Genomic DNA, 27,097 nt, shown 5'->3' with positions numbered 1-27,097 from the left:
GCAAAGAGAACATATAAAAGCCAGAGAAACATTGCAAACATTAGTAATTCTAATATCATCAATAACGAACCCACAAGAGTGAAACGAACGAGGAATAGAAAGGGAGAGGGAAAACCGTCCACTGTCAGGACTCAGGAGGTGAAATCATGCATTGTTCTCAGACTAGTAATTTCAGGCAAACTGAAATACCAACTGTCAACTATCGGCTAGAACCCTTGAGCAAAGACTAGCAGCCCTCTCGAGAGACTGAAATGCCAACGTAACTGTCCACTGTCTGCTTCCTCTAAACTGAAATACCAGCCGTAAGGACTGAAAGCCCTCTCGAGTGACTTGATCATTGGTGGCTCATGTGAGACCATTCGGGACCTCCTCTTCCTTCGACATCCCACACAAGTATACCTCCCTTGATTAAATTGTTTAGAAATTAGAATTCCCAAATAGGATGAGGGTAAACATTGGGAATTCTGGAGGTGGTGCAGGCGGTGAAGGATTTCTTTACCAGAGAGAGACGGAGAAACCTACCTATAGGATGAGGGTACACATTGGGATCCATGGACTTTCCTCCCTGTGCATGATAATAACTAAGGAACAACGATTATCCTTGTATAAATGCATGGAAGTTTAAGAAACCCTTTGTTTGTTTGTAATGCAATTTAATTTGCACTAGTATAAATGCATGGAAGTGCAAATAGAAAAATGAAAATTCTGCTCCATTTTTATTTTGAATTTTACTTTAGTTAATTTCGGGCTTTATTTTATTTCATCTCCGATGCAAATAAACAAAACAAGACAAAATCTGAAACAAAAATGGTTCAGTATCTGCACTGATGAAATCATTTGCACCCCCAAACTTTTGCATCAGTATAAATGAAATTGTACCGCAAACAAACAAGGCCTTGAATAAAAAACCCACGTACGACATGCAACTATGCAAGCTAAACTTGGAGATGAGCATGGAGTGACCGACCTAACAGCCGGACTCAACCGTGTTAGAAGTGAGGTGCAACAAAACGAAAAGTCCTATAAACCTGAAATACAGTCACGATGACTTGAACGAGCTCCGGGTTGACCCAACGAGTTAAATACAGATGACTGCACAGATTTAGAATTGTGAGGTATACATTAATTATACTCGGACTGAATTGAAGGATGACTGAGTTCTGAGCTCAAGTAAAGGATGAGTTAGAAAAAAAAGTACTGCTTTCTCGATTGATTCTCTGGGAACATAACAAAGCACCATGCTGGTCCATTTAAATTAATCTCTGACTTAAGGTCTGAGAATAGATTACTTGTTTAAAGGTCGATCGTATTCTGCGTAAGTGGCATTTCCAAACCATGGGTCAGTGGGCAGGATCTCTTGTTGCATTCCCATTGAGAGAATTCTTTCCAAGGCATCTGGCGAAGTTGCAGAGTGGCAGTAGGAGGAGCTTTGGTTATCCAGCATATACAGAGGAGGAAGCTGTGGGTCCATTTCATCATTATCAAGCATCAAAGTGTTAGTGGCGTTCACTGCGGCATTGGATGGATGATGAAGAGGCTGCTGGTTAAGACAATACTGTGCGTCCATGGGATCTCGTTGCGAAGAAAATTGAAACCAGTAATCGGGTTCACTGGTTGCCTGCTGAGAACTTTGGTGACTAACAGCATCATTGGCAAGATTTGCTACTTGATTCTCGAGAAACTCTATCTCCTCTTGGAGATTTACCACCTGCAATTTGTATTGATGTTTCATTTGTCGAGTAAAAGGTTTAAATTAATAATTAAAGAAAGAGAAGCAAAACTGCACTTGTATTAATGATGATAAAAATAAAAAACCTGCTGTTGAAGTGCAAGGATATGTGCAACACAGCCATATATGGGATCTCGCATACGAGCCAGTGCTTCGTAGGAGATGGTGATGGCCGCTTCACTTCGGTTGTGGACGGGAAGGTGAGATAGTAGCTTGGACACATTGCTGGCTCCAAACACCTTGTGAATCGCAGCAAAATGATTTGCTCCCTGCTCGTAACAGAAGTAAGGAGCAAACACACATCCATTGCTGCACTTTCTCCTCAAGAACTTGCATGCTCCACATGATGATCCAACTCCTGTCATTCTTCTTACCTAGCTAGCTGCAAGAGAATTTTGCCTCTTTGGCTCTTTGCTTGGTTTACAAATTAGCTAGGCTCAGGCTGACTTGATTAGGAGAAGGAGAGGTTGTGATTTTTGATTTATAACCATTCCTTATAAGAGTTAAAAAAGGGCCAGCCTTAAAATGTTAAAAGCTCCTTTTTGCTGCCAAAAGGCATTCCTGCTTTAGTTTAAAAGTTCTCCTGGGTCTCCTGGGTGGCCTACACAGTCATTCTCAAAACGGGTAAGCTTTCCTAATTCATGTCTTGATAGTGCTTCTTCATTGAGATTCCTCACAAACAAGAGGACTCCGTGGAAGGCGACCTAATAATCCTCTTTTATGAGTTTGAGTTTAATTGGCACTCTCAAATATATATGAGAATTTATATATTATTCAGAATTAGTCATCTAAGCTCTACATGAACAATATATTGCCATCCCCTAGAAAAGTACAAGGCTTCTTTTCCCCTTAATTTATTTGGTAATCATAACAGAGTTCATGCTGCCTAAGAAATGAACAAGCATGTCCTGTTCCGCCTGTAAAGTCTAAACAACGGAAAAAAAAAAACAGAAACCGGCCTATAGCTGGTGGAGACTAGAATTAATGTTAACTAGTTGCTACAGCAAAGCAAAGCATAATTATGGAAGATGATTAGCTACACTTTCAGTCTTGAGATCTCTCGAGTCGCTCGTTCTGAGTGGAATTCAATTAAGGATTTCAAAAAGGAGCTCAAGTGAGACTGAATTACATTTTGAAAGCTCACATTCATTGGATTTGGGTTAATTCATGCTTCAGACCTTCAGTTGTTTTTTTCGTTATTAACTCCTTAAAATTCGTATTCTGTTGTGCAATCATTCAAGCTAAAATGACATAGATTGGATTATGCCACGTCTTACGCTTCTCCTAGGTGCATGGAGCCATAATTCTTCACTTTTAATTGTAATTTAATAAGGTGGAGCTGTTGGGCACTTTTTAATGGGTTGGTGGTCATGGTGATGGATCCACTCCTGTATTCCCAGCACAGTAAAAGAAGAAATAAAAAAAAAAAGGGTCCCGGAGGTTTATTCAATTCATTGGGGAGGCGAGGCGAGGAGGGTTCTGATCTACTTCTCCATGGCCATTAACAACAGTTTCCGAGTACCCAAAAGATTGCACATCCACTTCATTAAATGCTTTGGAGGACACAAACCCATCTCAAAATAAAGGAGAAAGAGAGAATAAAAAGAAGTGAAAGAGAGGGACAAAATGCCATTTCACTAATTGGATTTCTTTCTTTCTGTCATCTCAGAAAACTTTGAACCTTTTATATTGACTTGAAAAGCATGTGGATGGAGTGTTTTTGAACTGGAGGAACCTTTCGAGTTTAACGATGAAAATGTCCTTCTCCATCATTCCTAAAAAAACAGAACAAGAGAGAGAAAAGGCGAAACGGAAAAGGTCCCTTCTTCATCTGTAATAAGAATGTGCAATATATTATTTGTTATCAACATTTGCACGCATTTAGTGCTTGTGCATGAATCTAACACCTTACTTGTGGTCTCTTTGCCTTACCACAAATATAAAAAAAAGGACAGATGAAAAAAATCCTTGCCTTCTTTAATGGCAACAACATGATGTTTGCTAAATTATGGTTGCGATAAAACACAGTGTGAATGGATATGTGGGAAAAAGCTTGTCTTGGTCGAAGTACATACAAAACCAAACAAAGAACGGATGAGTAGATTTTGAGAGAAAATAGGGCTAATAAGCATTGAACTGATCGAAAGAAATCAGTTTAAGCTATGCAGATTACTTTTGATCTTTATCATTCGAATGGAGTCAATCATTGCCCATCAAAAGCAACGGTCCGGCAAGGCTGAATTCTGTCGCAGGAAGAGAATAATTGGGCAGAGATGATCTGACAGCCAACTTCTATAACCCCAGAGCCACTTGGAGCCACGTGTGATGAAGACATGATAAGGACGAACTAGGGATCTGGTTTTTGTGTTGTTCATGTCAGATGTCAAATTGGTGATGTGAGTGGGCTTGCCTGGAGATGATGGGCACTTCTGTCAACCTGGATAAAACTGGCCCATCTTGGGTTATGTCACTATAGATGATCTAAGACATGGTACAGATTCTGCAGCATCACTAACAGAGGCCTTTCACCTGTTTGGATACAATTCTTCTCTTCCCCTTGCTCATTAAGCCATCTAAAGAAGACTTGAACCTGGCTTCAATAACAACCAGAATGAAAAAGCTTTGGACAATATTTTACAATTACTGTGATTGGTCACTCAGTGGGTTCCATTTTTTAGGGGCTTCTTTTTCTAATTTTTGTCTTTAGTCCCTTCTTTCCTGGGCAAAGGGTTGACCTGCCTGATACTTCATTTCCAACTTCAAAACTTAAAGTTGCACCAGGCGGGTTGCAGTCCCTGCAGAAGCACAAACTGAGCACCCACCAACCCCCTCTGTATTTCCATCTCCAGTGGCCCAAGCTTCGGATTTCTGAATCAGTCTTTTTATAGAATTTGTTGACAATTTAAGCCATGTATATATATATATATATATATATATATATATTATCAAAGGGGTACAACACAAAGGAAGATAATGCAATGACTTTGTATAAGGCCATAAAGTTTATTTGTGGCTCTGAAGGGGGCCTTACGACTATCACCAATCCTTTATCCAAGGAAGTAAAAGAAAAGAAAAAGATAACAGACTCCAAAGCTGAAATAACTGCAAGTATGCACTTGATACAGAGCATGTTGAGGGGGACCCAACTTTTAGGGATGATCACGTGGGAGTGAAAAGTCATGCTGTGTAAAATGTGTGAGCCACAAAATTAAGAAGCTAACATATTCCTTAGTGTCTCAATTTTTGCACCAGTAAGTTTTGAACATACTTAGTGTTTTTTCTGCTAAGTTATGAACATGTTAGGGCTGGTTCAGACAGTTACCCCAGCATGATCATTCCTGCATTATCATCAGGATAAGGCCACAGTTGATACCAATACCATCATTATTGATAACTGTCTAAACATCAAAACGTAGTCCCTCTGTGAAGAGCTGACATTACTTAGACTTCTGATTGGATTGGAAGGGAAATAGTTTCCTCAATTATTAGTTATTTATGTTGGAGATTTGGAGGACATCAAGTGGCCAGAGTAGGGAGTACAGAGAAAGAGCAACATAGGCAGAAGGGTTATTTCAATGACAAGCATAATTTCCCTGACATCTATTAAAACCAGTAGCATTTATAGATAAAAATAGACGAAGACATTTGAATTAAGATATTGTAAATTGCATTGGTAATATTGGCAGTTTGGCACTAAGGGCACCATTCTAAGTTAGATAATTTGCATTGATATTCTTTGCTTTATAATAATTTCATTCTTTTCTTCTTTTTGGTTGAGAGAGCAGCATAACAGCCATAACAGCTAAACGAAGCTTACGTTATACCATATTAGGGAGTCTAGCTTTTATACTTTATATTTTCTGTATAGGTAGGGGATGCCTCCATTATTTCTATGAAAAAGAGTGAAACATAGCTTTACTTTTCACTATGCTGTGCAACTTAGGGAATTGAATGGGCATTGAAGGATCATTAAAGGAAGATGCATGGATCAGCAGACAAAATGATATTTGGATGAATATCATTGAATCTCTTTAGATGTATAATTTCTGTGAGATGCATTACCATGGTTATCTTTTGTATGCTTTTCTGAAAATATACATGAAAACAGTAAAAGAAGGCCATACATATCATGAGTGAGCAGTGGCTAGCATTAATAATAGAACCAACCTAGGTAAACAATGAAAAATGATCTCCTAGCAAAAAAAAAAAAAAAAAGGAAAGAAAGAATGTTAAAAAAGATCAGTTCATTTGGATGACAGAGAATATTTTCTTCCTCTAGCTTTCTTCCTCTCTTTCTACTGCATTAGCACACACTACCGTTGTCGATCCTGTCATTAGGTTTAGTTAGAGGTCACCAAATGATATATGAATACTGGATGGAGTAGAGTGTTGAGGGCTATATATGACTATCTCCTAGATTTAAGACATTAGATGCAGATTCTAGAAATATTAGATTCTTTAATCATGATCATCATTTAAGCCTTGTCCCAACTATATGGAAATATTAAATCCTTTAATATATGTCCAACAATTGGTGTCAGCAACAAAACAGCTTATTTCTCATGTCACAAAGCTGTAACACCATGCAAAAAAAAAAAAAAAGAAAAGAAAAGAAAAAAAGCTATAACACTATGGTTTGCAGAATTAAGAGCCCACAGCTCCACACTGCTGGGGGTAGTGAGACCACTTGAACAGCAAGGAAACTGCCAATATTCAGGTTTATATAAAACTAATAGGGAAGAGAAAAATGGATGAACACAAATAAACTCAATTTGGCTTCTATAGGGAATTAGGACTTACGAATGCTGAACTGTAGAATAAATAACTCTTCACATTTTCAAGTCAATGATCTTAACTCACCCAAAATTAGGTTTTAGGACACTGATGTAAATTTTAATAAAAGAATAGGATTGTGAAATTTGATATTAAACTTTACCATGATATTCCAATTTGACTGTAAGGGCAGGCAGTCTACAAATGCCATACATCATACATGTGATGTTAATCAATATGGTTGGAACCAGGGGTAAAAGTGACACCAAGAAAAAGCCAATTATTTTAAATCAATCCCAAGGGAGGGAATGACAACAACTATATTTCATTCTTTTAATTCATGTAGAAAAAACAAATGTCAAGAAAAAAAATACTTTAAAGGGTGTCAAAATTTATCCTATCTTCTTCATATTGATCACAGCAGACTGCTAATGGGACCTATCAAATGATGGTTCCTCAATCCCTTACCTATGTGCCCCACCCCATATATACTGCTATATTGTTGTCAGCCTCCAATAACCAATCCCAGATATACTTTGAAACTTATTCATATAGGAATTCCATATATGGTTGCACTCAATGCAGTCTGTTCAATGGAAGGATGTCCATTGTGGCTCTTTAGATGACTTCTAGAAGATCAATCACTCACATCATGCAAACTGCTCCATTCAGCATCAGACGTTTTGTAGGAATTGTCATGACTATTAACAATGGCATTGTATCAATCTAGGGTCTTATACAGTTTATATTAAAAATTATCATCTTATAACAACTTTTATCCTACTTTCTGAGGTCATTTATGATGTTCTAATGTTATTATAGTGACACATATGTTTTAATTTCCATCAAACAGTTTTGTGTTGGGCACATTGAATTTTTGAAAAGGGGGCACACCACTAATCAATATTTAGAGATTACTTGAATTGAAGGACAGAATACTGTCTATATACTAGTTACTTTATCATCTTATAACAACTGTTATCCTGCTTTCTGAGGTCATTTTCGGTGTTCTAATGTTATTATAATGACACATGCTTTAATTTCCATCAAACAATTTTGTGTTGGGCACATTGAATTTTTGAAAAGGGGGCACACCACTAATCAATATTTAGAGATTACTTGAATTGAAGGACAGAATACTGTCTATATACTAGTTACTTTAAATATGGGTATCTTTTGTTTCTTCACAACTGATGTGCCTGTCTATTAAGATGGGCTATGTCCAAATCAGCACTATAAATTGAATCAAGAACATGGCGTGTATCATATTTTAGCAAACAATAGTAAAAACTCCATTATGACAAAATTAACTGCCATAATGATGTATCATGCTCAAGATTTACCATGTGGAATGGGAACTAATTTCTTTAAAGGAGATAATTTTCTCACTGTCCATCTCTTCACAGCCTCTGAAATTCTTCAGTGCAACAGTTCCACTACCTTGAGTAAAGGTATAATGTGCTATAACCTATAAAGCAATCTACACACTTTCCAAAATGTTACCTTGATGTAAACAGGCAAAGCAATATACTCTGCAAAGTGAAAGAATGGACATAGTACCGCCCCCATATGAGGTGTCCAGGTAACTTTCCATCAGTTAGACATACAAGGAATAGATCAATAGGTGCTAGAGAGGAGCTCTCAATAAATTTTCTCCATATGACAAACATCTTAAACATACAATGCAATGCATGAACTTCCAACTTTATTGCATATTTATGCATTTAGGCTTTTCCTTTGCCTCAGATCACAGTAAAGAGTTAAGATAGCAAATTCCATCATAATGACCTGTAGTTGTTATTCTTATAATTTTAACTCTGAAAAGACCAGAACAGTAATAAAAATTTCAGCTTCTGGTTTGGCTAAGTAATTGTTAACTCTGAGTAGAGGAAAAGCCAGACAACATAGCTTACAAAAAGAATGGTTACTTCAAATTACCTTTGGCAAATTTTTAGAAATTTCAAGGCTCATTGAAGTCACGAAGTAAGCTCTCTCAGGTCAATGTTTCATAACCAGGACTATGAGTTAAGTCATGATTTTTTTTTTGATAGATAGTTCAATCATGATTTTTGGAAACCTTGAAAGTAGAAATAGAGAGAGTAAGAATAAGGGGTTGTTGGGATAAGCTCCTGGAAAGTGCTTTTGTGCTTTAGGTAGCTAAATTGCAGTACCAGGCAGAATCGTTAAAACGCTTGATAAATTATTACTGCTTCCATCTCATTGAAAGGAGTGTATAACGTTCAATGGATAAGCCTGTTATAAATATCTCTTACATTATCACAAATTTTCCATGATCTTCTGCAAGTAATTGAGATCCTTAATTTCTAATAAAAAATTAGGCATTTTCCAGAACTTCCTATTTTCTTGAAAAAGTGCAGTAAAGTTATACTGAAGTCTGAAGATGTTGATCGCATACAATACAATTTTAATCATCACATCTTAATTTTCTAACTTTATTATATATATGTTCCTTTTATTATTTGATTTACTAGGAAATGAATATTTACAAAAAAAGAAGATAGCTTGCCAGTAGTTTATCATTTGTTAAAAGACCAGGCAACGTAGCCTTTTTTGGCGTCAAAAAAAAAAAAAAAAAGAGCAAGCAGCGGTTGTCATTTCCGATCCCCACCGTATTTCTTCATTTACATTAGTTTACAATCTTCTGCTGGGGGTGGTGGGTATGGGAGAAGGGAGAAATAATTTACAGTGAATTGCACAAAATTAGCTATCTCAGTCATGCATGAGACTGAGGGAGCTTTATAAGTAAAGAGGCTTTCTCTTCCATTCTGAAAGTCTAATTCATGTCTCTCTCTACATCCTTGATCTAATACCCTTGATTCGATAGAAACAAGATAGGTTCACATTGAAGAATTAAACATTTTCAAGGAAGCAACTCTGGTTCTAAAGATCAAGATTTCTTCTTTCTCTTTTGATTACTATATATCAACTCGTTTTCTTTGGTTTTTTAATGTCTTCTTTCTATCCTCAACTCAAGAATCAAGATGTTGCAAAAAAAGGGTATTTTTTATGCAAATGAAGCATGATGCCTTTCCCTTCACGAACCTAAAAACTCAAAATTCCGTCGAAGAATGGAAAGAATAGTGGTAAAGGAACCATTCTGTGTGACGGATGTAATACATCTCCAGATACCAAATTTATTTAACAATAAATTAACGATAACGATAACGATAACGAGAACAAAAAGAAACAAGATTGAACAGAAACCGTTCAAACAGAGTACGGAGAGAAACGAACCGATTCTGTGCCATCTCTTGATCTTCAGCACCGCAGTCGGCATAATGGGCAAGCGAGCCCGAAGCCATTGATCTCCTTACGAATTTTCTTATCCGTTTTATACATGGACGGTTCAGATCAATCAATTCGTTTTGTCAAGTAATTGCGTTTCCATCGTTGTGATATGATCTAACAAGTTGTGGGGCCTTGCGGTTGTGGATGAGTTGTGATTTGCGGGGCTAGGGAATATTTTGTAATTTTAATGATATCCGATGGCGATGAGTCGGTCGCCGGTCCGGTCGGGAATGGCTCTCTCCACTTGTCTGGTCACTCTGGTTTTTTAATATCTAATCCAAAGCTTAAGGAACTGGGGTTGTCTGTCCAGTTGTACAAATGTCCGACACGTGTCCCTGAACTTCTATAAACGGATGCAAACCTATTTATATTCTCCTCTTTATTCTATTTCTCTCGTCCGCGCCTTCTCTCTCTCTCTCTCTCTCTCTCTCTCTCTCTTATTGTGCTACTTGACGATTGAACCCTAGACGAACATCTACAAACCCCACTTTCTATGCTTTTTTTCCTTTCAGCTCTCAAATTTGCCTGATTCTTCCATCCGGCGAATTTTCATCATCTTCTCCGGCAAAAACCCACCTTAAGAGAGTTGCTTCAGATTTAATTATCAGAGATGGCCACGACGACAAGCCAAGTGTACATCCACGTCATTGAAGACGTTGTCGACAAGGTTCGCGATGATTTTATCAATGGAGGCCCCGGAGAGGCTGTTCTTAGTGAGCTTCAGGCGGTAACTCCCAATATTCTTCGCTTTTGTCATCTGATAAGGGTTTTCCCTGCCGCGATTCGTTTCAGTTTTCTTCTGAAATTCTGAATTCGTGAAATTATGGGCTTTTATTGTTCTACTATTTCTAGGTTTCTGATGTTTTTTCTCCTGAATTTTACGGATTTATCAAACTAATCTTTTGTTCTTTTTGGTGTAATTATTTTGGGGGCTTTCCAGCTCTGGGAAATGAAAATGATGCAATGTGGTGCCATATGTGGTCCAATAGAGAGGTCTTCTGTGCCTAAGACGGTTGCCGGTGGTGCTATAACTCCTGTTCATGATCTTAATGTGCCATACGAGGGGACTGAGGAGTATGAAACTCCTACAGCCGATATGCTCTTTCCACCAGTAAACCTCCCCCCCTCTTTGTGCTGATTTTAAAGTACTTATTTCATGGTTTAATAGTTTCGTTGGGCTTTCAAATGCAGACACCTTTGCAGACTCCCATGCAGACACCCTTACCAGGGACAGTGGACAACTCCATGTATCACCTTCCTGGACCCAATGACTATCCTACCACTCCACATGATACTGGTGGTGTCCCTGAGGTCAAGGTTGGAAGACCTAGTCCTTACATGGTAAGCCTTGTTTCGTGCTTCTTTTTTTTCAGCAGGTAAGACTCTGTTTCACTGGCCCTTCAGTTCATCTCTGTTCCAATTTTCTTGAGTTGTCTGCAAGCCATTCTCTGAGGATAAAATGAATTTTGATATATGGCCAGTTATGCTTCTAGCTGTCCTGTTCCAGGCTTAATTCTGGCGTAATGATGGTTCCTGGGTTCACTTGGTTATAAAACAAATGGTGATCCTGTACTCTTGTTGTTGCAGCAACCACCTTCTCCCTGGATGAATCAAAGACCTCTTGGTGTTGATGTTAATGTTGGTAAGTATGAGCTACACCTTCGCATCACTGCCTTTAGTGGTTCTATTTATTATTAGATCACTAATTTTATTGGTTCTACTAATTATTAATTCTTGTATTTTGCAGCTTATGTTGAAGGGCGGGATGAGGTGGACAGAGGTACTTCACATCAACCTACAACGCAGGTAATCCCTATCTTTCTCTGTAGGAACTGGTTAAGTTCAAGAGTTTTGTAACAAAAACTTCTAGCAGGAATCTGGATTTAAAACAAGGTTTTAAAATCTTTATATATAGAACCCCTCCTCATTCATAAAATAACCTCCCTCTTTCCACTGTTGATAAAATATTAGCTTATTTTTTCTGAAAATAATGATAAACTGAAGCTGCCGAACTTATCTACTGGTTCTGGTATTGGAGTGAAATCCAGGACTTTTTTGTATCATCTGGAAAGCGGAAACGTGAGGATCTTGCCCCACATTTTAATACCGGCCCATACATACCACAACAGGATGGAGCTGGAGATGTCAATCTGGAGGGTCTTCAAGCAGAAGTACTTCTTTCCTACATATTAACTTGGCTTCCTTATTCAATTGTTAGAAAGTCCTTGTCTTGGAAACTGCATTTATTACTTGGGACAGGCAGTGTTGTTCTAATTCCTAAATAAAATGATAAAAATTGTTTGCTTTCTTTTGGTATTAGGAAATGCCTGTATGATTGAATTACATGGTTAGCACTGTCCATGAAAGTGATGGTTGTTAAGAGGTGAAAATACAACAATGTTGTTTGCAGAAGCTGTAGGTAATTGCTTTCCACAATATACATTAATAACTTCATAATTAGAAGAATGGTGAGAAAAGGTTAGGGAAACAAGCTACTAAATGAATTATAAACAACCTATAGTATAATCCTAATATTCATTTTCCATTGAGCCTAAACCCTTCGTAAGTTGATTGCAATTAGAGTGTAGAAGGATTTTTCTTTTCCATAAAAAGGTGGAGGTGCCATGCTGGAAGTCTTTATCAGACAATGATGACAGTAGTTTGTAGTGGCTGGAAGGAAAGGAGGGAAAGGAAGATTAACTACCAATTGCCTATTTTGGGGAACTATAAAATACTGAAGGCATTATGGAAACAAGCTGCTAAATGAATTATAAGCAGCCTATAATATAATCCTAAGACCTTTTCCACAATTTGATTTTCCTTTGAGCCTAACAACCCCTTGGAGGTTGATTGCAATCAGAGTGTATAAGGAATTTTCTTTTCCATAAAAAGGTGGAGGAACTGTACTGGAAGTATTCATCAGGTATTGATGACAGTAGTTTGTAGTGGCTGGAAGAGGAGGGAAAGGAATATTAACTACCAAGGGCCTATTTTGGGGAACTATAAAATACACAAGGCACTATTTTTCATGTATGTCAATTGCTTTGTTCATGTGTTTAGATGGTACCCAAAGTATGCCTCTATTTACAACATCTGCAAAATCGTCTTAAATACATATTCCATAAAGGGGGTAATCATTCTCTTAATTTTCATTGTTGAGTTCAATGTTCATCCAAAATTTACCTACAACTTATGTTTTAAGGTTCATGGAGTTTGGTCAAAACACTGGAGTTGGCGTTTTAGCTTCAATTTATTACACCTTTTATGATAAACAAGAAATGTTCATTTATCTCAGATGCTGTGGGGTGTGGGCTGAGCACTTATCATGGAAATCGAAATAGGAAAATCCAACTATACTCAGTGCTAAGCTGTCTTTGAGAAATTCCATTTTGTACATGCTCATGGGTCTCTTGCCCTCCTATAGTTACTTCTAAAACAATCATTCTTACCACTTATCAAGAATGATATATAACTTGATTTGCAAGTTGGAGTGCTTAAAAGCACCCAACCATCAAAAGAGTCTATTTATTTATTTATTTGATAAGTAAAAGGAGAAAATTTTATTAAAGAAAAAAGAAACTGAATACAACCTCAGAGCAGGTGCTAAGATAACACCCCCTTGACCACACAGCTACGACCAACCAACAAGAACAACAAAAGCAGAGAAAGCAAAAGAAACACATCAATTCTGCAACAACCGCGCGAGAGAATTGATGCACCTGCAAAGCCACAGGTCAATCTTCCACCTCACCGAACTCTTCTTGGCCTCCCTCCTTACCCTAAGATTCTCCCCCTATTTATTGAACTGTCTGTTATGGCAATGATCTCTTTTTGATTTGGCAGATAATATATCCTTTTATTATAACATAATATTCCTTTCCCTCTTAGACAATATAGAGTAGTTGTATAAAAGCAATTAGGAAAAGGGTATAAAGGCCATGCATGAGAATATGCCCATATGAATCAGGGTCTGATGTACATAGGAAATGGAAAGATAGGTTTGTCTTCTGAGTGATAACATTATTCATGTACTAGTTGAGAGGTAGGCCCTTTCAAGATGGGCTTTTACTTCACCTTTTCAAAGGATATTGGAAGAAGCTTTGCACCTCTTATTGACCACCTGGATCTAATAGTGAAGACAGACCCAGTGATTTAAAAGGTGCGCCTAGGTGCACAGGCGAGGCGCATTTTAGGGTAGGCGCCTTGCCCAGGTCCTAGGTGCAGCCCATTCAAAAGGCACATGCACCTTTTGAAAATTTGCCGCCTTTCCTTTTTTTGAGTCCCCTATTTGGTAATGTTGTCTATTCATTCATCCTAATAAAATATCTTCTTAAAAGCAATTGAAACTATAAAATTATTATTTTTTGTGTGAAAACTAAGAATTTAAGACCTTAACATGGACTTGTTTGGGCTTGCCTCGAGGGGCGTGGCACAAAGGCGGTTCATAGAATTAGGAATCTAATGTCACATTAGCTACTTGATGCAATTGAGAAAAAAAAGAGATTGTGAGTTTTATATGCTTGAAAATGTTTTATATGTTTGATTTCATTTTTAAATTCTCATCTGAATATGCTTTACATATTATATATATATATATATATGTATTTTAATTTTACATAATAGGTTTTTTTAAAACATTTATTTTAAAACTTAAGTTTATATTTTTATTAATATTATGTTTTATAATTTTTTGAATTTTTTTTCTTTTTTTTTTTTTCAATTGCGCGCCTTGCTTCAAAAAAGGCGTGTGCCTCGCCTTGAGCCTTGCGCCTCAGGCGCAAAATGGCCCTTGTGCCTTTTTTGCGCCTTGCGCTTTTAAAACACTGAACAGACCTCAAACTGAAGGTTTTCTCAAAATTATATTATCCCAAGGTATATGGAGCTGCATGACCATACATGCTTCTTTCAGACTGTCAATTGTCGACTCTAAAATGTGTTTTAGTTGCTGCACGGAAAGGTCATCAATATAAGTTACAAAACACATAATAAATTAGATAACACATTCTATCATGTTCTCAGATAATTATGGACTATCTTCTATATTTTGATAATTTTTTACATGTTTTTTCATTGTAAGAATTTCTATTTTGAGCATCATCCTGAGAAGCAAAAGTTTAGGCTTAGATTACTCCAACAAAATTGTCATTAAAAAATATTCATTGAGGCCATAAAAATGAACTTAACTATAAATTTTCCAGTTAGAAGGACTTTTGGTGGCATGTTCACTAATTTTCCATGACCTTCTCATTTTGCTTATGTTATGTTCTATAATTTTCTAAAGAATGGTTAAGACTCAACATTAAAAGGAAATAAGAAAAAGTGGTGCTTTTATAAAGTACCTTCTATTATTTTGATAAATTTTTACATGTCTTTTGTTATAAGAACCTTTTTTTAAGGATAATCTTGGGATATGAAATTTTAAGCTTAGATTAATGAAACAAAATTGTAACTAAAATTTTCATTAGGGCCATAAAGTTAAATTAGCAATAAAAATTTCAAGTGAGGAATTTTTAGTGGACTAGTTACTAATTTTCCAGGACCTACTCATTCTACACCTTTTCTTAAGTATCAATGGTTAAAACTCAACAATAAAAGTGAAGTATAAGGAAAGATGCTTGGTGCATGGGTATATCACCTTAAAATGAGCTCCGTTCCTTGTCAATTCTGATATATATATAATTTTCAGTTGATATGGTTAGTATCAATTATATTTTTCATTTTGTGCTTCATTATTATGCATCTTGTTCATAGAAGGGATATTAGCACATTTTGGCCATAATGCAAAAATAGAACAGATTTTCTGTGTGATTTCCCTCATTTCATAATTTAATTAATAGAAATTCATGACTTCATCCTGGTTGCATGTAGAAAGTAGCATCTTTATGTCAATTGATGAATTGCTTGAAATTTTCAGTTTGTTTGCTTCGACTAAGCCTGTATACCACCTCATGCATATACCTGTCTTTTTTTAAGCAAGTCATGCAAGCTTACCAAATAAATTTGTAACACTGAAGGCAATTGGTGAGATGCTGTTAGCTCAAACTAATATGGCTTCTAGAATTCCACAGCATGATGGACCAATTCCAGATGGATATGAGGACATAATCACGACACCTGGGGTAAACTATGCTTTTCTGACATTTCCATTTTTATATCTACATATAGAAAGACATATTCATGCTTGTGCACATGGGTAACTGCAAAGCCATTTATTCTCAGGCAACTTGGACTATATACGTGCACTGTGATCACTCCTGTCTGTATGCATATTCTGCTGGCACATGCTTCAAGTTGTCTTTAGTAATTGATAAAAGTCTAGTAGTTGTGTCTTTCAATAAAGTGGTCAGCTTCTTGAATAGTTACAGGTATTTTCTAATGAGATGGATCCTCTGTTATGACTCTGGATAATGATCTGTAGTGTCATTGATGATTGGGAAGTAGAGGTCTCAATAGGTTGAATTCGAATCAGATGCCTATCCAAATTCAATCCATTTAAGAATATAATACATCCAGATTTGATATGATTTTTGATTGATCATACATGTGGCTTGTTCGATTAATGACGAAATTGAAAATATTGATTTATTTAATAGGTGATAATTCACAAGAATATAAAGAAAATTTCCTGGAAGGAGTGAATTAATGCATATTTACTTTTTATGCACCTTAAGATGGGGAACATCATGTGCATTAGGCTCCATTTGGAAGGAGTACAAATACAAATATGTAAAGTGTAGGGGTGGCAAATGGGTGGGTTGGGTTGGGTAAGGGTTGAATATCAACCCACCCATATTGACCCACCAACCCACCATGACCCATCATCAAATCTTGTTAAAGGGTCATAACCCACCCTAACCCTAACCTTAACCCACCCTGACCCACCCATATTGACCCACTTGACCCATCCATATTGACCTTCAACCACCCTCACCCATACTAACCCACCCATCCTCACTTATAAATACAAAAATGGGTCGGGAAGGCCCGCATACACAAAATAATAATTTTTGAGAGAATAATCTCTCAAGACTGCCACGTGACAAAAACGAGTCAAGTCAACCTGTATACCCAAAAAATGCAAAAATTGTAGATAAATGCAGAAAATTGAAAAAAAAATGCAAAAAATACAAAAAAAAAAACCAAAAAAATTGTAGAAAAATACAAAAGATACCAAAAATTACGAAAAATACTAAAAAATTACAAAAAATTCAGAACTTTTTCAGAAAAAATCAGAAAATATGCAAAAAAAAAAAAAGAAAATTGTAGGAGATGCATGAAAAACACCAAAAAAATGCAAAAAAAGCACCAAAAAATTGCAGAAAAATACCAAAAAGTTGCAGAAAATGCAAAAAATGCATAACTTTTATAAAAATGCTTTCACAAAAGTACTTTTATGAAAGTACTTCTATAAAAGTGTTTTCATAAAGTGCTTTCATAAAAGCACTTTTATATGCTTTCATAAAGGTGTTTGTGTAAAAGTACTTATGTAAAAGTGCTTTTGTAAAAGTACTTTTATAAAAGTGCTTTTGTAAAAGTACTTTTATAAAAGTGCTTTTATGCTTTCATAAAAGTGTTTTTGTAAAAGTGATTTCATAAAAGTGCTTTTGTGATTTCATAAAAGTACCTTTGTAAATGTACTTTCATAAAAGTACTTTCGTGTAAAAGTGCTTTCATAAAAGTCCTTATAAAATTACTTTATAAAATTGCTTTTGTAAAAGTGCTTTTGTATAAAATTGCATGTGACCACGAAAGTTAAAATCTATTTTATTTCACTTTTAATTCTCAAAATGAAATGTGGCATAGTGGTTAGGAAGTGTAATGAGATGTCATACTTGGAGGCTTGAGTTCGAATCACTATAACTCCCATTTTTTGAGATTTGGCGAGTATAGATTAACTTGACTTTGACCCAACCCATCTTGACCTGTGCGACCCAACCCATCCTGACCCTAATGGGTACCCTCGACCCAACCCATCCTAACCCTTTTCCAATGACCCTAATGGGCTACTCGACCCATATTGACCTACCAATAAATTGGGTGGGTATGGGTGGGCTGGGTGGGCTGGGTGGGTCAAATGGGTTAGGGTCAAGATTGCCAGCCCTAGTAAAGCACAAAACCTTGTATTTTGTATGTATTTGTACTGCACATATTTGTATTTGTACTCCTTCCAAACTGAACCTTGAGGAAAACAGATGGGAAATACATGCATCTGAGTAAAATAATCTCTTCTTTTCAAATATCTGTCAGATCTAGATTGAAATTTCTACAGTTCTATTGGTTTTCCTTAATTCAACCTATTTACCACCTAAACATTGCACCTTTTTTCATCTAAACATTTAGTCTGTAGTTGGCTTTTTTTTTTTTTTCCTGATCAGCAGCCATTAAATTATTTTATTAGTAAAAGATTGTGAATGTATGTTACAAGGTATAAGAAACTGATGTGTGTAAGAAAACTGGATCTGCTGAGTGCTAATCTGATTTCGATTCTGAGGGAACTAAACTCTATTGCGGATGGTTTAGATAAGTTAGGAGCACACATGGATGTAATGTATAGTGACAACTTGATTTCAGTGTAATCCCCAGGGGTTTCCCGTTTATGTTGTGCATCTCCTTATGTACTCTTTATTTTATCTAATAAAATTCTGTTACCTTCTCTCTCAAAAAAAAAAGCATAGGATATAGGCCCTTGTCTATCTACCAATTTATACCCTACATCCCCCTTAGCATATCATTCCCTATATAACTGATCTCAATCTCTCTCTTGTTGTGAATTCTATGGGTGGCATTGACCTCAATCTCTCTCTTGTTGTGAATTATTAAACAAAGGTAACGGAGGAGGTCAAATTGAGTTATCTCTTTGTCTCTATTCCTAAGTGCACCTTGATTTGTACTCCTTATTTAAATTTGCATTGCATGTGTTCTATTTTAGTCCTACTTATTTTAAAACCTGTTGTTTCTAAGGTATTTGCCCATTAACCTGATTTTGCATTTAATCTTTGTTAGTTTCATCAGTTAATTCTATATCATTAGCAAACAACCAACACCTTGAGACCTCCTGTTGAATATGTTTGGTCAATTCATCCATGACTAGTGCAATAAACAAGAACCAAGTGCTGAGCTTTGGTGAAGCTCCTTTGTAACTATAAAATCTAGTATCTCTCCTACAAGTGTTCTAAATTCATATCCTTAGGTCCATATACCTATTTTGGAACTCCCTTCTTGTCCAAAGCCCACCATATCATGCTTAAGGATCACATATTTATGCTTCTTCTCATGTGTGGTTCTGGCTACCCACGGTATTTGCATGGAATACATTGTTTAGGGCAAAAGTAGCCTCAAAAGAAATTCATTGTGGATGGTCAAAAGGGTTGGATACCTCACATGTGAATCTTAATTAATCATGCAGACTATTAGAGATATTAGGAACCTTGCTGGATCAGTTAGATCCCCCTATCTTTTTTTCTTTTTAAATGAAACCTTACAAGGACATTTTTGGGATACTTGCAAGTTGGCTGCTAATTGGTGGTTAGGATTTGAAAGATGTCTTATATTTGATTGTAATTTGAATGGTAGTTAGGATTGACACTGTTATGTGTACAGCATTTGCATCACCTTTCTCTGGTATTGCATATCATTGATTGGATGACTGGGGGCCATTTGATAACAGTTGAAATGGCTGAACTCAAAAGCTTATTGCTTTGTCTTTTAGAGAATAGGTTGTTTTTTTTTTTTGATAATTGCTTTTAGTGAATAAGTTTTTAAGGAGGTTGTGTGCTCCTATGGCTGAAGTTGAAGTTGAATAGATTACTATACCTTTGAATATTTTATTATTTAATCATTTTATCCACAAAAAGATAAAGCAATAATTTGCTCAAAAACAATTTCAGACGTTACCAAATAGCCCTCAACATATTTCTGAACTTTGAGTTTGGTTTTTGTCCTTCCCTTCATGTGGTTGAGCATTTGGCTAGTTTGGATTGCTAGCCAGAGACCATCAATAGAGTCCACATGCATAAGTGAGTTCATTTTGCTTTCTTATAATGCTTAGTTTTCATTGCCAGCGGCCTCTTATTAGAGTCCTGCATATGCATAAATGAGTTTTTTCCCCTTTCATATAATGCTGATTTTTCATTTCAACATGAAGTTATACCCTTATCAAGGAGTTGCAAGTGAAGACTACAATGCAGTGAACACACCGGGCCAAGGTACTTTTTCCCCTTTTTGGATGGAACTCCTTAAATATGCATTATTTTGATATAGACAAGAAAACTATTTTTTTTTTAATTTTTTTTGACAAACTAACAAGTATAAGCTGTCTTTTATTGCAAATGTTTAGATTTACAAACAGGCACGCCAGCTGTTATCACACAAAGTGAAGTTGGGGATGATGATGATGATGAACCACCTTTAAATGAAAACGATGACGATGATGATTTTGATGATGTGGATCAGGGAGACGAACCAAACGCACAGCAGTTGGTTCTGGCGCAGTTTGACAAGGTAAAACTCATCAGTACATGCTTCTAATGCAAAAGTCATGGAGTATTTGTAGAAAGTAAGAACTTAGTAATATAGTTGATAACAACTTTTATGTTGCCCGACATATATGGATAAACAGGTGACAAGGACAAAAAGCAAATGGAAATGCACACTCAAGGATGGCATTATGCACATTAATGATAAGGATATCCTCTTCACTAAGGTGTGTTTTATGGGATAAATTCTAATTTCTATAGCTACGTGTTCTCTTGATCTTCTGGGTGTTTTGAGTGGAAAAAGAGTTTATATCTTTTTTCTTTGCCCTTTTCCCGTATCCTTGGCCATATAAATTTTCAAGTTCTTATGTGTGAAGCTTCCATATTGGTCCTTGCTTTCTGCAGGCGACTGGGGAGTTCGACTTCTGAACTGTTGAGCATAAAGAGGACTCAACATTGCCACGATGGTTGGATTGTGGGGGCTTAACCAGGACTCCTCTATTCTTGTCATCAATTGGCTTGAGAGAGGAGATGTGCTTGGGGAAAACATTAATGGCGCTAGGAATTGGGGGATGGTATGGATATTTGTACACAAAGGGAGAGCCTCTCAATGGTATATGGGATGACTACACTTGGATTTATTGTGTAATTCAATTTGGTTTTGTGTATTTTGGACTTTTTGTTAAACTAACTGCATAATTTTGGTTGCTCCCCGCCCTCCCTTTTCCGGGTTGTCTTTGTTCTTTGTTCTTTGTACATATTTTAGAACTAATCGTGAAAACACAGGCTTCTATTATTGCATGCATGTGTGGATTAATGCTTTATTAGCCAGGTGGCTGGGGGATCTCCTACTTTGATCGTGTCTCCCTTACGAAAAATGTTGTTGTCCTCCATTATTAAAATTCAGAATTTGTTTTTCATTTACTCATTTCTCTTCCATCGTTTGCTCACCTTTTCCATCAAGATATTCATCTGATCTGAGTTGATCTGGCCCTGAGTGCCCCAATCAATTAAGCAATTAGTAACTTGGTTGTTCTCCTCTGTAAATCGTAATGTGTGGGTGTGGCTAAAACTTGATAGTTGGTAGTTGTGAAACCCGAGTTTCTTCTCGCTAGGCTTCTGTATCTCGTCATTCTCGTCACCGATTTTCCATGGCGGGGGAACCATCTTTGGGAGGAGAGGACTTGTGGGGTGAGCTACTTGAATTCTGTTTTTTCCATTCCGTTCTGTACCTAAGTTTAATTTTTAATGAGATGTTCAATCATCAATCCCTCCGAATATGGAAATGTGGGTTCAAAATAAAACCTGCATAGCTATATACTTTCCATGGTAAGGCCAGTGGATCTCATGTCTATCTTCCTCTATAACATTTCATACACACAAAAAATAATAATAATAAATGTGCGAAAATTTATTGTGGATGCAGGATGATTTGGGCAAACCCATATTGACAAGAGGTGAAGAGGTCACATTTCTCAACCAAAAAAATTATTTTTATTGAATTTCGTTCATCACCAAGGAAAAAGGGCAAATTTCCTCAAATTAAAAAAACAACCTAAAAAAGAAAGATGGTATGTAGGAGTTATTTTCTTGCAGCCCATAATTTTGGAAATTTAACAATTTAAGTGAACAGTGGGAATCTGTTGTAAACTTGTAATATGACAATATGGGTCAGTTGCATCATCCGAGGAAGAATGAAAATAATTATCCGCCCTACACGTGGCACTTACAGACAAATAACATATATTTCTACCGTTCCATACAAACGTGGAAAGAAAAAAACAAAGCAGCAGCCCATAATTTTCCAAAGAGAAGAGCTTTGTGTGGTAACAAAAATAACCAGGTTCTCAATTTTTTAGTGGAGAATAAGAAACCTTCACTTCTAACCGCAAAGCTCACTTCGTTCCCAGAAACTTCATTTTGGACAATAAATCGCAGAACGGCTATCCTCTTTAGAGACTGCCACGTGTCACCAGGGCAATCCGAATTGTGTGGCCGTTGGGGATTCCTTAAGCTGATCCACAGGTTTTCTGTTTTCTATCACACTCAAACTCAGCTACTATTATAAAACTCTTACCCATTCACCACTTCATCTCATCAGAGGATCACTGCGGTTTCAGTTCATTCCTGCTCTCTCCGGCGCCTCCATTCCATCGAAGCCGTGGGATCCTGGTAGTACTACCAATGGCTACTGCTATCTCAACCATCGGATCTGTTAACAGGGCACCGGTATAGTGTTTTTCCCGCCTTTTTTTATCTCTTACATTTGTCTGTCTTTGCTTTCTCTTCGACATAAATATAATCATTGGGATTCTTCGTTTTTAAACTCTTTTAGCTTCACGAGTCCTCCCTTTTTTTTTTTTTTTTTTTATTTCATCTAAATTCGTTCTGTATCAACACATCAGAGTTGTACAATTTCATCTCCTTGTTCCTAAAATGTCTGAAGATCATTAGTAGAATTTTGTGTTCTCGAGGGTGACCATCAGAATTCAGTCCTTGAATTGATATATGAGTTCTGAATTTTCTTGGGCCTGACTGAGTTTCAGTTCAAAGAGATGGAATCTGCGATTCCATTTGAATCATGTTGGTTTATTGGATATAAAGAAGGGGGTGCCTTTGATGCAGCTGAACTTGCACAGCTCTGGTGCCGGAACTTCAGTCCCCAACTCTGCCTTCTTTGGCAGCAACTTGAAGAAGGTGAGCTCTGGCTTCACCCAGCCAAAGGTTTCATCGGGAAGCTTCAAGGTAGTTGCAGAAATTGATGAGACAAAGCAAACCAACAAGGACAAATGGAGGGGCCTCGCCTACGATATGTCAGATGACCAGCAGGACATCACCAGAGGAAAGGGTATGGTGGACTCCCTCTTCCAAGCTCCTCAAGACGCTGGAACCCACTATGCTGTCTTGAGTTCATACGAGTACATCAGCCAAGGCCTTCGCCAGTACGTGATCCTCTCTCTCTCTCTCTCTCTCTGCAATCGCGCTAAATCACAGACAGGAACCAAGGACTATTGTCTTGATCATATGTTGGCGAACTATGTTGCAGGTACAATTTGGACAACAACATGGACGGGTTCTACATAGCTCCCGCTTTCATGGACAAGCTTGTTGTTCACATCACCAAGAATTACATGACCTTGCCCAACATCAAGGTATGTAACACTACTAGCTTTACATTTACTATCACGGAATTCTGTGAGCTGGGTTTCTGATTAATTGCCGCTCTGTTGAATTCGTTACATACAGGTTCCTCTTATCTTGGGTATTTGGGGAGGCAAAGGTCAGGGAAAATCATTCCAATGTGAGCTCGTCTTTGCCAAGATGGGAATCAAGTGAGTTCATCCCTCCCTGTCTGGTTCTGTTCTGTTCTGTCAATACTCCAAAACCTTGCACAATAAAAAATCGAAGTAGAGTTTTAGGAGGAATATCATCCCAAATCAATTGTTCTAATTAAGCTGGAGAAATTGAAGTTTCTTATTAACGTCGAGATACCCATTAATAATTATGATTCCGAATTGAAGCTCAGACATTTTCATATTTTATGGTGATGGAATATTTCAGCCCCATCATGATGAGTGCCGGAGAATTGGAAAGTGGAAACGCCGGAGAGCCCGCAAAATTGATCAGGCAAAGGTACCGTGAGGCAGCGGACATCATCGCCAAGGGAAAGATGTGCTGCCTGTTCATCAACGATCTTGATGCAGGAGCCGGTAGGCTTGGAGGAACCACCCAATACACAGTAAACAACCAGATGGTGAACGCGACCCTCATGAACATTGCCGATAACCCAACAAACGTTCAGCTCCCTGGTATGTACAACAAAGAAGAAAACGCCCGTGTCCCTATCATCGTCACTGGTAATGACTTCTCCACATTGTATGCTCCTCTCATCCGTGACGGTCGTATGGAGAAGTTCTACTGGGCACCCACCCGCGAAGATAGAATTGGTGTCTGCACTGGTATCTTCAGGGCCGACAATGTCCCCAGTGACGACATCGTCAAACTCGTCGACACTTTCCCTGGACAATCCATCGGTAATTAAGCTTCATTATTAAGTTATAACACTGTATATATACATGCATACATGGGAATTTGGGTGTATTAAGTTGATCACATTAATTGCCGGGATGCAGACTTCTTCGGTGCCCTCAGAGCCAGAGTTTACGATGATGAGGTGAGGAAGTGGATCTCTGGTGTGGGAGTCGAAAGCGTTGGAAAGAAGCTGGTGAACTCAAAGGAGGGACCCCCAACATTCGAGCAGCCCAAGATGACACTTGAGAAGCTGCTCGAGTATGGAAACATGCTTGTCCAAGAACAGGAGAATGTGAAGAGAGTTCAGTTGGCTGACAAATACTTGAGCGAGGCAGCTCTTGGAGATGCCAATGAGGATTCTATTAAGAGAGGAACTTTCTATGGTTAGAACCCTTAATCCTTCAGGCCTTGATGGGAGGTTTGCATCTGCCTTTTTAGACAAATATGGTAGTATGAGTGAAGAAGGATTTATCTAAGGTTTGGTTTTATTAATTGCAGGCAAAGCTGCTCAGCAAGTGAATGTTCCTGTCCCTGAAGGTTGCACTGATCCCGCTGCAAAGAACTTCGATCCCACTGCTAGGAGCGACAATGGTACCTGCCTCTATGAATTCTAAGTGTGGTGTAGGAGCTAGTTAGCTGAGAAGTTAAACAAGGATACTAGTTGATGATTTCCAAGGATGGAAGGATTTCATAATATTATTTTTATGGATTAGTATCCTGTGATTTTGTGTGTTTGTGTACCACTTCCTTTCAATGTTCAACTTATAACGTGCACCGTCTCTTTTATCAGTTTCACACTTTCAGCTGCTTTAGTTGCTTTACTAGTTTACTGTTTAAATATCAAACTATTAAAGAATACACTAATGTTGAAAAAACTCAGAGAAGGCTGAACAATTTCATTAATTATAAAATATTGGAATTACATGAAGATTAAACCATTAATCCTAATCTAACACAAACTCTATCTTAAATCTCTCATTTCTCATCCTCCTAATTATCTTATCACAACTTAATTACATCTGAACCACCAAATCTTATGTCGTTACCTAATGTGGCCCCTCAAATACATGGGGTCACAATGATTTTCCTGTGTTTGATTAAGCAACCTACAAAGTCACTGTTTAATGACGTGGCAAATAGATGATGACATGCTGACCTTGTTGTCCTATTGCTTCTTTTGGAGAGAAAAACCTCCATGAGCTGGTTATTGGAACTAAAAGTGGGTCATCATGGGCTAGTCTGAGACAGGGAATGAGTTTCAATGGGTCAACCAAAAGAAATGCCTTGATGGGCATTTATCAGAAGGCCTCGATGGGCCAAAATAAGGAATGCCTCGTGGGTTAAAAATTAAATGGGCGAATAAGGGCAAATGAAGACCTTAATTGCAACTGTGAATTGAAGCGTCGATCGCAACCCATTGTTGAACTAGTTGTCCCTCCTTCCTAACAACACTTCTCTGCTATCCAAAGAATTCTTAATTGCAACTGCTGCAGTGTTGCTTCTGCTTCACTTTTGGAATTGAACAACGAACTAGTTCAATTCCAAACTTGAATGTTGAAACTCCCTCCTTCAATTTTTAGAAGCACGCACGAACTACCTAATTGCAGATGGGTTCAAACTTGAATGTTGAAAAACATGACGGACACGATCGAAGCCGCATTTCAAATTCTCTTCCATGAACGATATTCCCTCCTAAATATGAAAACATTGGTTTTCAAATCAGACGAAACATCGACCATCTTAATCTGATAGCTTTTTCAAATTCCTGGTTGCGGTTTAATAATCTTGACAGTATGGGATTTGGCAACACTGGATAACTTTCTTTCTTTTCTTTTCTTTTTTTCTTTTTTTTTTTTTTCTTGGCTAGGCCACATACTTGGTTTATTTGGCCTTCTTTTCTTTTTGGCATCATAGATTCAAAGGGGGTGTTCTCTTTGTGGTTGTGGTTCTGACTTCTGTGTGGTTCAGAACACAAAAACAATCATACCTAGCAAAATGCTTATGACAACTCAAAACCAATATTTTTACTTTGAAAAGAGGTGATATGCTTCTAAAACACAACCATCCTTTTTTTCAACCACGAACCAAACACCACCTTAAGTACAACAGTAACCCAGCCAATTGTTTTTTTGGATTTCATTGTTTGTTACTTTTTCGGGTCAGCAATCAACAAACACTTTTCTGAGCCGGCCCAAACTTGGAAACGGTGAGGTGTGCTGGGAGGCGGGAGCACGAATAATACTCCATTACTTTTGGTAAATCTTGACCTGAGAAAAAGTTGATCCAATCCACGAAATCGACCAAACCCAACCAAACCCGAAAAAAGAGGGTTAGGGTCTCATATTTAGTTACCTGAATGTGAGAATGACCGGATCTGACCCAACCTGGAAAAACTGGGTTGGGTTGGGTTGAGTCATGGGTCAACCCGCTGATTTGATTGTCAAGTTTAATTGGGACTATTTATGCATTGTTATAAGTTTTCATTCTTTAATTTTTTCTATTTAATCTTTACTCTTTATTGTTTACTCTTTAAATTGTTAAATGTTCAAGTTTTTTATTTTATATTTGGAATTTTAAGATTATTTTATATCAACCCAAAGTGTCTTGACCCAACCTGAACCTGACCCACCCAACCCAATTGCCAAGTCAGTACATCTATGCATCAACCGAACAGGACAACCAATTGGTCAGGGATATGGTTTTCAGGTCGAATGGTCTGGCTATTCGAACTGAATGGATGGCCCGTTCTGATAAAAAAATGAAAAAAATAAAAAAGTAA

General features: G+C 37.3%; 3 protein-coding genes and 1 long non-coding RNA gene across 5 annotated transcripts; 2 read left to right on the top strand and 2 right to left on the bottom strand.

The window, feature by feature from the left end:
- Positions 1-1,101: 1,101 nt before the first annotated feature.
- On the bottom strand, positions 1,102-3,158 carry LOC148870632 (LOB domain-containing protein 33-like). Its single transcript, XM_088971193.1, has 2 exons — positions 1,816-3,158; positions 1,102-1,708 (listed from the first exon to the last, which is right to left on the bottom strand). The coding sequence occupies exons 1-2, from the start codon at positions 2,092-2,094 to the stop codon at positions 1,286-1,288; spliced, it is 702 nt and encodes a 233-aa protein (XP_088827319.1). The 5' UTR covers positions 2,095-3,158; the 3' UTR covers positions 1,102-1,285.
- Positions 3,159-5,715: 2,557 nt separating this feature from the next.
- On the bottom strand, positions 5,716-9,856 carry LOC148870631 (uncharacterized). Its single transcript, XR_016107506.1, has 2 exons — positions 9,758-9,856; positions 5,716-6,057 (listed from the first exon to the last, which is right to left on the bottom strand). It is a non-coding gene; the product is annotated as an uncharacterized LOC148870631 (long non-coding RNA).
- Positions 9,857-10,037: 181 nt separating this feature from the next.
- LOC148870630 (transcription initiation factor IIA large subunit-like) lies at positions 10,038-21,091 on the top strand. Its single transcript, XM_088971192.1, has 11 exons — positions 10,038-10,538; positions 10,752-10,922; positions 11,003-11,152; positions 11,399-11,453; positions 11,559-11,617; positions 11,860-11,982; positions 15,826-15,930; positions 19,956-20,016; positions 20,148-20,311; positions 20,430-20,513; positions 20,692-21,091. Exons 1-11 carry the CDS (start codon positions 10,422-10,424, stop codon positions 20,713-20,715), a joined length of 1,113 nt encoding a protein of 370 aa, XP_088827318.1. The 5' UTR covers positions 10,038-10,421; the 3' UTR covers positions 20,716-21,091.
- Positions 21,092-22,146: 1,055 nt separating this feature from the next.
- Positions 22,147-25,107, top strand: LOC148870629 (ribulose bisphosphate carboxylase/oxygenase activase, chloroplastic). 2 transcript variants are annotated; one of them, XM_088971190.1, is made up of 7 exons: positions 22,147-22,515; positions 22,912-23,228; positions 23,333-23,438; positions 23,533-23,618; positions 23,848-24,320; positions 24,420-24,701; positions 24,817-25,107. In XM_088971190.1, the coding sequence occupies exons 1-7, from the start codon at positions 22,471-22,473 to the stop codon at positions 24,930-24,932; spliced, it is 1,425 nt and encodes a 474-aa protein (XP_088827316.1). In that variant the 5' UTR covers positions 22,147-22,470; the 3' UTR covers positions 24,933-25,107. The 2 variants fall into 2 exon arrangements, with proteins under 2 accessions (XP_088827316.1, XP_088827317.1); XM_088971191.1 differs by having other exon boundaries at positions 22,331-22,515; positions 24,420-24,736.
- The last annotated feature ends 1,990 nt before the right edge of the window (positions 25,108-27,097 follow it).

This window comes from Nelumbo lutea, chromosome 2 (genome assembly GCF_056320005.1).
Source record: "Nelumbo lutea isolate HS-2025 chromosome 2, American lotus-T2T, whole genome shotgun sequence".
Lineage (NCBI taxonomy): Eukaryota > Viridiplantae > Streptophyta > Magnoliopsida > Proteales > Nelumbonaceae > Nelumbo > Nelumbo lutea.
Note: the sequence above shows the minus strand (reverse complement) of the source record. Positions and strands in the feature narration are given on the sequence as shown.

Bases quoted from the DNA above. Each gene is read 5' to 3' on its own strand.
- LOC148870632 (XM_088971193.1), bottom strand. From the start codon at position 2,094: ATGACAGGAGTTGGATCATCATGTGGAGCATGCAAGTTCTTGAGGAGA. The intron at 1,709-1,815 runs GTTTTTTATTTT...TACAAATTGCAG, and splicing joins TCCTTGCACTTCAACAGCAG to GTGGTAAATCTCCAAGAGGA.
- LOC148870630 (XM_088971192.1), top strand. From the start codon at position 10,422: ATGGCCACGACGACAAGCCAAGTGTACATCCACGTCATTGAAGACGTT. The intron at 15,931-19,955 runs GTAAACTATGCT...TTCAACATGAAG, and splicing joins ACATAATCACGACACCTGGG to TTATACCCTTATCAAGGAGT. The intron at 20,017-20,147 runs GTACTTTTTCCC...GCAAATGTTTAG, and splicing joins AGTGAACACACCGGGCCAAG to ATTTACAAACAGGCACGCCA.
- LOC148870629 (XM_088971190.1), top strand. From the start codon at position 22,471: ATGGCTACTGCTATCTCAACCATCGGATCTGTTAACAGGGCACCG. The intron at 22,516-22,911 runs GTATAGTGTTTT...CCTTTGATGCAG, and splicing joins GATCTGTTAACAGGGCACCG to CTGAACTTGCACAGCTCTGG. The intron at 23,229-23,332 runs GTACGTGATCCT...ACTATGTTGCAG, and splicing joins ATCAGCCAAGGCCTTCGCCA to GTACAATTTGGACAACAACA.